General features: G+C 40.4%; 1 protein-coding gene across 1 annotated transcript in view; it reads right to left on the bottom strand.

Annotated features, from left to right (window-relative positions):
• Positions 1 to 203: 203 nt before the first annotated feature.
• Positions 204 to 12,356, bottom strand: part of LOC128367978 (anosmin-1) — a 39,698-nt gene continuing 27,545 nt past the window's right edge. The window contains exons 8-14 of the mRNA XM_053328692.1: positions 10,694 to 10,838; positions 9,416 to 9,553; positions 6,869 to 6,957; positions 5,543 to 5,714; positions 2,292 to 2,512; positions 1,519 to 1,660; positions 204 to 590 (exon numbers count right to left, since the gene is read on the bottom strand). Coding sequence (XP_053184667.1) covers positions 532 to 590; positions 1,519 to 1,660; positions 2,292 to 2,512; positions 5,543 to 5,714; positions 6,869 to 6,957; positions 9,416 to 9,553; positions 10,694 to 10,838 — 966 coding nt within the window. The 3' untranslated portion in view covers positions 204 to 531. The remainder of the gene's footprint in view (positions 591 to 1,518; positions 1,661 to 2,291; positions 2,513 to 5,542; positions 5,715 to 6,868; positions 6,958 to 9,415; positions 9,554 to 10,693; positions 10,839 to 12,356) is intronic.

Raw genomic sequence — 12,356 nt, 5'->3', positions numbered from 1 at the left:
TTCTACTTTTACAGTTCTATGCTGTTTCCCATCATCCGTGTTCAACCATCTTCAATTAAGTTGCAAGTTTTTTCTTTAAATGAACTGTGTCACATTCAGTTCAACTTGTGTTGCATGTTCTGTTTATCAAATCAAGTTGAAATTGTTATAATACCGTTTTGCTGCTTACAACGATTGCTGGATCACAACAACTTTTTGGGATTCTTGAATCACACTTTTGCCTGGACTATTAAAACTTCCTGATGAGTTGTGGATCTGTTTACTAACATTATGCAGAATATGGGACCTTGCAGTAAAAATTCAACTGTACAGACCAACCCGTCCGGTGACATATCAGTCAGAGGGGTTAAGAAGGAATAGCTGATGTATAGTGGAGCCTGGGAGGAAGAGGACCCATATTTCACGCGCAGGGGGTTCAGTTCGTGGTCTGGTGTGCTGTGTTTCTGTTTGGTTCCACACATTCCTTCTCTGACAGACAGGAGCAGAGAGCCACTGGTACTTCTCCCTATTGGGTTTGCCTCCATTTGCAGCTCAGTGTCTCTCTACTGACGGCTTCTGGTGATGAGAGTGGTGCTGCCGGAGTCTGGGCCCTAGAAAACACACATGATCAGAGATCCATTGTATGCCGACTCAGAAACTCCTTGCAATAATTGACTACATTTTTCCACCCAGTATAAATGTGCTACGCATCCTATTTTAAGTGGGACTTTTCCAGGAAAATGCCTCCAATAAAGTCATGTGGCAGAAGCAAAGCATATCTTCTTAAAGCTGCTATGCTTTTGCAATCCTATTATTCAGATTCAACCAGATTCAAAAACAGATTTTTTTGGGCACTCAAAGGAAGTGGAAACGATTTGTAAACAACACTGATATATCATTGTGCTAAAAAAAAGTTTAAATGTTGAGTTTTTTAACAATCAGTTGCTGATTTCCAGCAAACAGAGCAAATCTAGCATTCATTTAGTCATATTTTTGCCCACCTGATGAATTTAAATATGATATGAATGCTCATTTTACCTCTGTTTTGCTCTCTGCCAATTATTGAACTAAATATCTGACTTTGTACTTGCTAAATGGCCCACTGTGTTCACCAGCTTGTCATTTGATGGTGGGGAGGTACCATTTTTAGATTGATTGATGAGGGTGCTGAGACTGAACCAAAACAGTGAAGCTGTAGCAGTGAAATCAAAACAATGAGCTGAAACATACTAACATTTTCCACAGAGCTTAGAGAGTGTTATAACTCACTGTGGATCCATTGTTAATATAAAAATAATGATTTCAGCTGCTTAAAGGATGAAGGGAAGATCTACAGTACGCTATAAAGGACAGAGCAGTGACACTCCAAACAAATCCTCCACAGATAGTCCAAAAAATAAGATCTCATATTGCAGAGCATGATGTGGCACCAAATATGTTACTAAACTATAAATCCACCAGATTTAAACTGAGCTAATTCATTTTCAGCTCACACATTTCTTGAGTAAGCTGACATAGCAATAACAGACAGTGACTTACGGTGTTGAATGACTGGTAATATGTTTGGGGTCTGGAAGGTCTTGACAGTGGCGGGACCTTCCCCTCCAGTTGTTATTACTTGTACCTCCAGTCTGTAGTAAGTGGATGGTCGCAGGTTGGACACTACGAGCAAATTATGATCCTGCCAAATGAGGAAAGAGAGACATTGCATTGTGTGAGTGTAGCTGTCTTTGCACAAGCCACAGACAAAAACAAACACTTTGTTTTCATAAGGCTTGCTGTCTCTCTCTTCTTTGCAGTCAGCCTGATAGAGTGTGCGGTGGGTGGTTTTATTTATAGTCGAGCTCCAGAGGCTGGGAGGTGCAGATAGGCGGAACGTGTTGTTGATGGAGCAGATTATGTCAAAGAGCGGCTTCTTCAGAGCTCTCACCGAGGATGAAAGAGGAAGACGTGAAGGCAGATGAAAAGGTAGAGGAGGGGAACTTCAAGCAAGACGGAACCCTTCCTGAGATCTATCCCCATGTCTGTCTACACACCAGAGCTTATCACAAGATTCATGCAAAGAGGCCATAACAGTGTTATCCTCAAATCACCCTCACCTCTGACAGATGCTGTGAAATGAAACGCTGAAGATAAAACTTCTTTTCCCTACAGCACAGGACTATAGACTGACTGTATGTGACAGTGCAAAGCCCCCTGTGTCATGTTGAAACAATCTGCAACATTTGAAACCAGCCAATCCTGTATGGCTATTTCAGGAGCTAAAACATTAAAACCACCAATTCCTGTTGTAATCCAAATAATAGACTTACTGGAGGCAGGATCTGGGACTGGGAGATGATGCTGTTGGGCAGGCTGTTTTGCCGGCTCTCTGTAGTGATCTCAGCCCAGGTGACTTGAAAGCCTGTGATTCGCTGATGGGGCATCACCTTGGACACACGCCACAGGAAGCTGCCAGTAATGTTTCCCTCATTGATGGAAAAGGAAGCCGTAAGATTCTCTGGCTTGGCCAAAACTTTCGGAAGCCCGGTAGCTGTTAGGAAAAAGGTGGTCTCAGTCAGGGTGGTGATGTTAAAGGAAAAGCTTGACATTTAGGGAAAAAACGCTTATTTGCTTTTTTGGAGAGAGTTATATGAGAAGATTGAAACTTAATGCCTGTACGCTAGCTATGTAGCTAAAGGCAACAGCCTGGCTCTCACCAAATGTAACAAAATCCACCCACAAGCACTTACACAGCTCACTAACCGTGGTGGAAATTTACTGAGATGCTGAAGTTGTGTACTGAGAAGTCTAGTCTCTGGTAGGTCAGGGTCATTTATGATGCTCATAGAGCTCATTCAGTACAAATTAATTGAATTGAAAAACTGAATCATATATATATATGTTTGGTATACTTCATTGAACCTAGCTGAAAGATAAGATATGTCCTTGCAGGGAATCTTCTCGTATTAGTTGAAAGTCTGTGTAAAGTGGGAAGATTCTATGTGAACTTTAAGCATTCTGTATGTTCAATTCCTGGGCCCAGAATAAGTGCTCTCTTGTAAGACAATGGAGACTTGATTAGAGAGTTTCATTTTTCATAAATCAAACCAGTGTCACAAACAGGGTTTTAATACGGCTGGAGGCACAGCACCGGGTGAGTAAAAAAGATTTAATGTTTTCATTACCTTTTTAATACCCTGTGCTCCATCTGACAAAACTCAGAAAAAGAAAATTTTGAATGATAGTCATCAACGAATTAATGAGCGGTAAAAAGGATTGTAATAACACTGAATTTTAATAGGAGCTCTGAAAAAACCCAGATTTAATCTGGGATGCTCCTGAGTAGTGCAGAGCTGGGTACAAAAAATAGCGAACAAGCTAATGGTTGAAAAGTTTGCAGTGATGGATCCACAATTTACCACAGCTATTTAATTCACAATTTATTAACTCCAGTTGCATTGAATGTAGTGTGTGTGTTTTATGTTGTTTTGTGAAAATTGTTGCTGCTTTAATCTGTTACATTCACAGAAAGACACCACTAGCTTACTTGATCCCCTACATCAGTTAAAAGTTATTTTCTCATCCCAGATCTGTAAGACCACGGGGTCTGACATTCCTAAGATTCTGAGTCAAAATGAATTTAAAGGTCCAAAAACACAAAAAACATCAACATCAAAGAATTAGAGAGATACATAAGGGGATAAAAAGAAGATCATGAGTAATGCTCCACTTATTCTACCTGGCAGTACAGCTGCATCGATTGCAAAACAATTTGGAGATTATTTTGCCTTGCCTTTCTGTACTGAATTAAAAAAAACAAACCTAGATAAACTCTTACACCATGAAATGGAGAACATAAGTGCTACAACTCTAACATTTTCTCACAAATGCCATGCAGATTAAGACAAAAGAAATCCAAAATAGATCTAAACTACACAGGACTAAAAATGGATAGCCTTCATGTAATTCACTCCTGGGTCTTACTCTAGTAAACTGCCTACAACCTCACTTGGGAAATATCTATAAACTCATTGTTTTGGATTGGCAAAGAAACACATATTCACAGGCCAGACACATATTAACTTATTTGGAAAAACACACAGTCCTTAAGACCAAATAAAAAAACTAAACAAAAAACCTCCTCCTCAAACAAGGCTCATGTTACCAGAGTCTCTCACAGAGCGTAGAGAGCATTATTGTCCTGTTTAACACATTGCTATGCCTTCTTCTGACTGATTTCTTTGGAAAATCTCAGCACAGGGTAATTTGAATTGTTTTGGCTGCCAACACCATCAATGCAAAGTCAGTGATGCTGTGCTGATTATCAGTATGAATGTGATTGCTTGTGACTGTGTGGCTTTGCTGAAAGCTCTGTCTGGGTTGTTTTTGGTTGTATTCTGTTGTGTTAAGATATTGTTGTCCTATATAGGTTGAATAGGTTTCTCAGTTATAAAAGACATTGCCTTTTTATCGTCTCTATGAGTCTGCAGGGTAATGTGAACATGATGTGTAGAAGTTAATCAATCTGTTGCTTTAATAGTGCTGTGTTTGAAGTACCATTAGCATTATTAAGGTGTTAAGATAATGATGAGTTGATTTTCCTTGCAATTGTTTGTGCTGACTCTAATACATTTTGACATTTGTGTGTAGTTTAAGTTTACTCTTTACTGTAACTGCTGTTTTTTGTGTGGATGTGACCAGAGAACCATCATTGTATAGTAGATGTTTTAGATCTTTTCCCCTTACAGTGGGTGACTATGTTGTTTGGTTGCTGTCAAATAGCCACATGCATTTAATTTACTGTGTTTGTCCTTTATCCCATGAAATGATTTATTTAGCTATTTTAGCTTATAGCATGGCTTAATCTAGTTCTTTGCATTGACAACTGAAGCTAATTGCTAACTAAAGCTAAACTAACTTCTATTCAGAGATAAGCTACTACACGCTGAGCTAGCTGCTATAGCATAACATTGTTAGCATTGTGCATCCATGAGTTATAGCAAGTTCTGTTCTGCTTCTATTTTGATTCAGACCCAAGACAATGTTTATATGGTCCAGTACTGCAAACCTTAGGATATAGTAACTGTTTTCCATCTTAAACTTAACTGTAACCACTTGACCCCTATCCGAGAATTGGGACTTATTGTTATTTTGCATTACTGGTTATTCAAGTCAGGCCCGTGTCTGGTACTGAAATTGTGAATCTGTATAAGCCACTGCATATGCGTCACCATAGAGATTACAGCACATTCCAACATATTGCAGGTGTCCTAATTCCATCTTTTGACATCTTTATTTATCAAAAGGAGATCACTGCCTTGACACAAATACTAGAAAGCCACATTAACTAATGGCTTCATTGTTACCATACAGACACAAGAGAGATATCAATCCTCTCATCTAACTCTCCGCAAAAAAGCCAATAAGTGTGTTTCCAAAAATATTGAACTATACCATACTATAGATTTTTTCCCATCATTATATCTACTGTATAACATGCTGCGGTGTCTGCTTACAGTAATCACACTAATGCAGATTGATTTTAAAATGCCCTTTATGTGTCAAACAGCTGAATACTTGCCTCCTTCCCCTGGGCAGGGGATGTGTTTGTGAGTCTTGCTCCGGATGGTAGCACAGGATGGGGTGAGGAAGGTGGTGCTCTCGTCCTTGGAGCGTCTCTTGGACTTCAGCATGTGAACTGTGACTTTGTACTTGCAGGAGAACAGCAGGCCCGGGAGGTTGATGTAGTTCTCCTGAGCCAAGAAACACATTATTCAGCCCTGATGACTTTGACATGTCACCCAGGTCAGGTCCCATGTAGCTTCAGAGATAATTAAATACACAGCACCAGGGCAGATCACATTCCCACTCAGGCCTTTGGAACATGCCACACATCACAGGAGCACTCTGAACATTCACATGGTAGGGTTTAGAAGACTATTTCTCTTTTCAAAACTGCAATATTGTTGAGTTTTATAGCTTTCAAATGTTGCATAAACACAAGAACTTAAATTAAAATTGAGCAACCAAAGTGGCTTCATGTGTAATTTGAAATGAGAATGGCCTGTAAATCCATGCGAATGAATTCTGTGCAGCAGCATTACACCTAACACTCATGACAAACTTGAATCATCTATCTCAATGAAAAAAAAGAAAACAAAAAAACACCTTTGCTATCTTTTTGAGGAAACAAAAAAGGAAAATCCCACTGTCTAGTGAATTTAGATCTTACATTTGTAATAAAGAGACTCTACATTGATAGGCAATCCCTTGAGAAAGGGTGTGTGTATATTCCCTCTGATATGAAATAGCTTTGATTAAAAGTGAATGAGACGCTGTGCTCACATAAAAGCACAAGCCTGGAATCTTTCCCAGTGATCTACAGAAAATTGATGTATATTTCCTAGCAACCAGAGTCCTGGTCCCCAAAGAATGTGCTGATTGCCAGGCTTCTGCCATCCTGTATCAGCCTGAACCCAAACAGTTAACACTCCCCGCCCCAAGACCCTCACAACCCCTACACAAACCCTGATGCACCCTAGAAGAAGCCCCAGAATGCAGAAGCATGACTGAGGCCGTTGAAGGTGAATGATTATCCATTCCGGGAAACATTGTTTAAGTAAATGCCTTTTATTGGCCAACACACCACATGCCTGACCACACGACTGACTCATAATTTTCAAAACAACAGCCAGCGATTTGCTCAGTGCAAATCCAACACAACAGGGCCTCGGGTTCACTTGCTGGAGTTGTTTTCTTTAGAGGAGCTGTCCTCTCTAAGCATCAGACAAAAGGCTAGGCACGTGCTTTGCATAGCACAGAGCTGCTGATCAAGCCACAGCTCTGTGCTCTGCCCTCTTTGACCGGATTCTTAGTTGGAGGATGTAAAAACGGTTGCTGGACTAACCTGTGTGACAGATTTCTCTGGTCCTCGTGTCTCATTGTGGCTGCAGTACTCCGTCATCCACTGGACATGGTAACGACTCACTGCAGGGTCTGAAACATGTGACAGATAAGATATCAGTGGCTGAAGTTAAAATAGCATGTACAAATCCTGTATTTACAGAATTTTAGTACAAGTATGGCATTGTTATAATGTACCTAGATGTATATTAAAGAAAGGTGTAATTGGTTTATTATTACGTCATTTATATCATCATATTATATGCCAAAATGATTAGTCGATGAATCAATCAGTAGATGACAGATGACAAGTTAGCGACAATGATATGTGATTAACCTTTCAAGTCGTTCATGAAACAACGATTAAAAACTTGTGTTCGTTCTTGCTTCTCAAATGTGACGATTTTCAGCTTTTCTTATTAAACAGCTCAACCAAAAATAACAATATGACTGATGCACTGAGAAGAAGCAATGTAAATGTAGTAGCAGGTCAAGGTTAATAATGTAAGGTTAATATCATAAAAAATATATAACTAATGTCCTTCTACTTCTAAAACTGAAATGTAGTGGCATAGGAGTACACAGTAGTCGCAAGAATCATATATCAAAAGACAAGGCTGACAGGCTGAAATGATTAAACAATTGGTATCACAAATTAATACATACACTATCTGAAATCATATCAATATTTCCATCATTGATGCCCATGATAACTTATCGGTCTCTGAAAATGTAAAACTTGAAAGCTTCCTTCCTTATCTTTGCATGATGCCTATTAAATATAATTTTCCTGTTTCCTAAACCTTTCCGTTTGTAAGATGAAGGCTTGATTCCCGACCAAAACTTGGAAAACTTTTCTACTTCAACTTAAAAGATTTCTAATGCTCATGTTGGACACACTAGCTCTCTCAGCTGTAGCACCATTTGCTTCATTACTGTACAGTAGCTCCTCATGAGCTCATCATCAGTGTTTATCTGCCCATCACCCTCATCTTATGTTACTAGATTCATTATTCATTCGACTGTGTCGCTTGGATATGTGAAATACTTCTACGATTAATAATTAAGTTATGCTATGTTCGCCCCTCGGCAGCGGCCTGGGTTGTAGTGGGGAGATAAAAGGGGTCCTTTGAAGGCTTAGACACAGATCTGGCACTTGGAGCCCTTGAGCTCTTTGGAAGCAGAAGAGAGGAATTACAGGGAACCAGGAAATCTGGGAAAAAATAAACAAGATATGCTTAGCCGGGGTCTAACGGAGAGGGGAAGTAGTATGTAAAACAAGAAATGGGACATGAAAATCAGGTAGAGAACAGAGCCTCAGTGGTGTTCGATAAATCAAGACTGGAAGCGAGCCTTAGATGTGCCGCCACCGCCGGACCGCTGCCTATTGTCTGGGTGCTGGGCAGACAGCGATATATTATCTGAGCTGGTGGACAGTAAGGTTCTCTTTCGTCTGCTGGAGACAACCCAGAGGCTGGGCTGCTTTGGATCACGGAGACAATGAGTGAGAGTTTAATCATGGTTCAGTTAACCTGTCCCCTTCTCTCTGTCACACAAACCAGATGTCCAGAGACTCCAACTCTCCAGGCCATCTGTATGTCTGTATGTTTACAGTAGTGAAACACAGGTTGTCAGAGTCAAAGACAGGGTCATTCTTCAGACTAATGAGTGGCAGTGGCACATATACTGCAGACCAGGACTGCAAACAAGAGACAGAAAAAGAAGCAGGACCGAGATTAACTCTGCTCTGCAACACTGTGATTCCCCAGCCATGCTTGATCCCCGTCAGCATCACTCAGCTCTCTGAGTCCAGGCCAACCTTGCTAACAGTTCTGGGCCAATGCCACCCCCCTCCTCTCTCTCGCTCTCTGATTCAGCAGTTGGTGTCTCACTAGGCCTCTCCTTCAGCCAGGGTTTGCATTCTTGACTCTAAGATGTGGAGTTTGGCTTGGGCGATGACATATATTAGTAACATAACATAGACCAGTGAATGGGACTTGACAGGTTACCCTGAGAGCATTGCTTTCAAGGTTTCAATATTTCCACTCTGGTATTAACAGAAGGGTTGGGGAATGGATGCCGCTGGGACAGGCATTCCTATAGGCTTTAACCCCTTGCAGTGCTGCAACCCACGACCATTTCTCTTCTCTATGACATCAGGTCTTGTAAAACAAAATGGACCGCTGCAACACTAATGCGAGGGCGAGGATCTATTAAATACAGCTGTCAATAAACCCCATCGCACGGCTCCGGCTCTGTGTGTTTATTGTTCTTTACTAAACAGTGGCTCCGCTCTACCAGTCCATGTGCAGGTTTACACCAATTTCCCCAGCACTCACATTACCCAGGACTCACAAAGACACATTGTTTCATTTATTTCATTTGGAGCATCACATACCACATTTCTTAGAGGAATCTTTCATTGTTTGAGTAACTGAAAACCAGCCATAACCCTTTATCATGGTTTACATGAGTCATGGTGATTGATGGACATAATGGGGTGCTAATTGGATTCTAACAAAGCAATAAATCAATACAATATCATGCATACCTCCCCGGTTCTTCCAGTAGACACGGACCTGTAGCTGGCCATCCTGGTAGAAGGGCGTGCCTACCTCTAGAGGGCCAGAAGGGCGTTTGGCCAAGGTTGAACCAAGAGGGGATATCTCCTCTTTCTTTGACTTGAGCACTAATTTCACAGGGAAGAGAAAGGAAAAATGTTTTCTGTTGTAAGACACAATACTGGCAAACTCTTCAACATGGTAACAGAAACACACAATTATTTCTTTTTAAGATCACAGCAGTTACAACATGCCCTTTATGCATATATGTGGTGTAACTCGATGGGTACACGCTACCACTGCCAAGGTTAGAGGTTCAATTCCCTGTAGAGCCACACATGCTTAAAATATACACATTCATAGCACTGAGGCTTGGTCTGTGCTTCCTAAACATGCTGCAGCTCCAAATAAATGCAGATGTGCTGTCAGCGTACCTTGGCCATCCCTGCTTTTTTGCATTTCTCATGATGATTGTTTGCCTGAAGACTCTTAGTAATTTACGAAAACATAGACAAAGAAAATTGAATTTTGTTAGCCCCATATGGATGTGCAATCACAAAACTGCAGCTCCATCCAGGTTTTTTTTTACATTTCTATTTCAGGTAGTTGCATGACTTAATGTTAATAGCAACTGCCAAGCTAGTTGATTTTTGGTTGCCTTCGGCTCTGGGATGCTGTACTTAGGCACAGCACTACTTTGAGGTACCATGCTCACAATACAAATGTACTGATATTCAGCAAGTATAATGTTTATCATATTAATCACCTTGGTTTAGTATGTTAGCATGATAACATTTGCTAACTGACATAAACATAAATGTGCAACAAAGGACACAGGGATGACATTAGTTTTGCAATTTTTTGCCCTGAAAGTGCATAACTTAAAACCTGGCCTGATGATGGCGCTAGATGAAAACTTAGGGGTCGCTGAGTGATTATAATTCACCCTGAGTGGGAGGCATGACTGTCTGTACCAAAAATATACCCCATAATTGGTGAGAAATTTCCCCTAAAATGTCATGGTGGTACTAGATGAAAACTCAGTGGATTATTAGGATTCATCATCTGGGTACCATTAATGCCTGTACACAATGCCAACCCAGCCAGTATTTATTATAATATTTCAGTCTGGACCAAAGTGGTAGACCAACCGACAAGCAGACTGACATTGCAATTCCTAGTGCCATACCGCTAGCATGGCTTAAGTAACATTACATGTTTGACAGCTGAATGAACAAGTGTATATTATCCAAAGCGGTCATGCTTACCTGATTCGTTACTCTGGGTGGTACTGAAGTGGAGCGAGGCCTTGGAACTCTTTAGTCGCACTTGTCCCCAGTATGTGACAGCCTGCAGCTCAACAGTGTAACTGCTATTTGCCTGCAGTCCCCCCAGATCCACCCAGCTCTGAGCCTGTGACAACAAAAAAATCCTGGATGTTGGCATTTCCATGTTACCACAATGTCACTTGAGCCTCCATTCGAAGCCCTGTCACTGTGCTCGTCACAGTTCCAACTTAGCTTAGCCCCAGCCAAACCAGGCCTGTGGGAAAGCCCTGCTTATTAAGAGCACATGTGGAGCTGAGGAAGGTATCGTGTCAAAGAGATAGCCTTCAGGGTCTTATGAGGGAGCCATGTTATCAGAGCCTCCCAGGGCTTCCTCACTGTGTTTGACTGCCAGCATTCCACCATCAGCGTGAGCTTGATGAGTTCTTGTTATTGACTGTGTGTGTTTTGACATTCTTCTACCAGCAGGGTGCTTTCAAAGCCCCGAGGTGCCAAAGTGGAAACCAGTAGTACATGTGTCAATAGGTGTCTAGTGTCTCCCACCTCTATCTTCTCTGTGCCACATCTGCTATGCATTTCAAAAACTAATTCAGAAGAAGACTCTATAGGAGGTGCGTGAGGACTGTCTAGACAATCCGTCTATCTGCTCAGGTCCTTAATGAAATGTTCCTCACAGATACTGATCCACAGGGATGTAGCTAAGAAGTCCTATGTTACTGGATGCAAATGGATCTGATTGGACTAAATGCCAAGTCATGCATATAAGGAAAGCCTGTGATTTATGGAGAAAGAAAATGATCTAGTCATATGATTTATCCATAAGGTTGAATGAATTAAAATATGTTTATCAGTCTGCTGCCCAAATCACATTTCATTCTTAAGGTCTTTGACAGTATATTTGCAAATATGAATATTGTATTGTTAATATAGATATACACTATCAACTATATACTATTCTAAAAAATATCTTTTCTACACGATCATATGGAGGTTTTATGTGTGTGAAATCCCCCAAACTCTTCTCTCTGACTGGAGCAAACAGTTGACAATGTTAAAGTCTGCAAACTGCTCCATGCTATCTTCCTTTAAACTCATTTCTGTCATAAACAATACATGTTTCTTAGATGTTTTAGTTGTTTTGCCCTGTTTTACTGACACAACTTAGTAGTTAGTTTGAATATATGTATGAATGTAGAAGAAAGGATAGGACTCTGAGTATTGTTATGTAACCACTTCACTTTGAAGATACTGAGATCTATGTTAAAAATACAACAAATAAATATATAAGTGCACTTTACCATTTTAGAAATAGCTGCATTACACAATCAAAAACTGTGAGTAGGATAGAAAACAAAAAGCTCCAAAATATCAACTGCCAAAAATTTGAACAATACAAATTGAAACCTTATGAAACATGTTTCCTTGAAATCATGACTTATCACGATAACAAGACTATCTATCACAATCAATGTGTTTTCTTTCAAAGCTTAAATGTACGTTCTTAGTATAAGGAATTAGAACAATGAAGAACACATTGTATCAATAGTCTCGAAAGTATGTATAAATAATTGCAACTCCCATTCCATGTTTATCCTTTCTTCCACTGCAGGCTTGCATGCGTATTTACACTGATGTGTTGATGCCA

The sequence above is a fragment of the Scomber japonicus genome, chromosome 11, assembly GCF_027409825.1.
Source record: "Scomber japonicus isolate fScoJap1 chromosome 11, fScoJap1.pri, whole genome shotgun sequence".
In the NCBI taxonomy this organism is placed as follows: Eukaryota; Metazoa; Chordata; class Actinopteri; order Scombriformes; family Scombridae; genus Scomber; species Scomber japonicus.
Note: the sequence above shows the minus strand (reverse complement) of the source record. Positions and strands in the feature narration are given on the sequence as shown.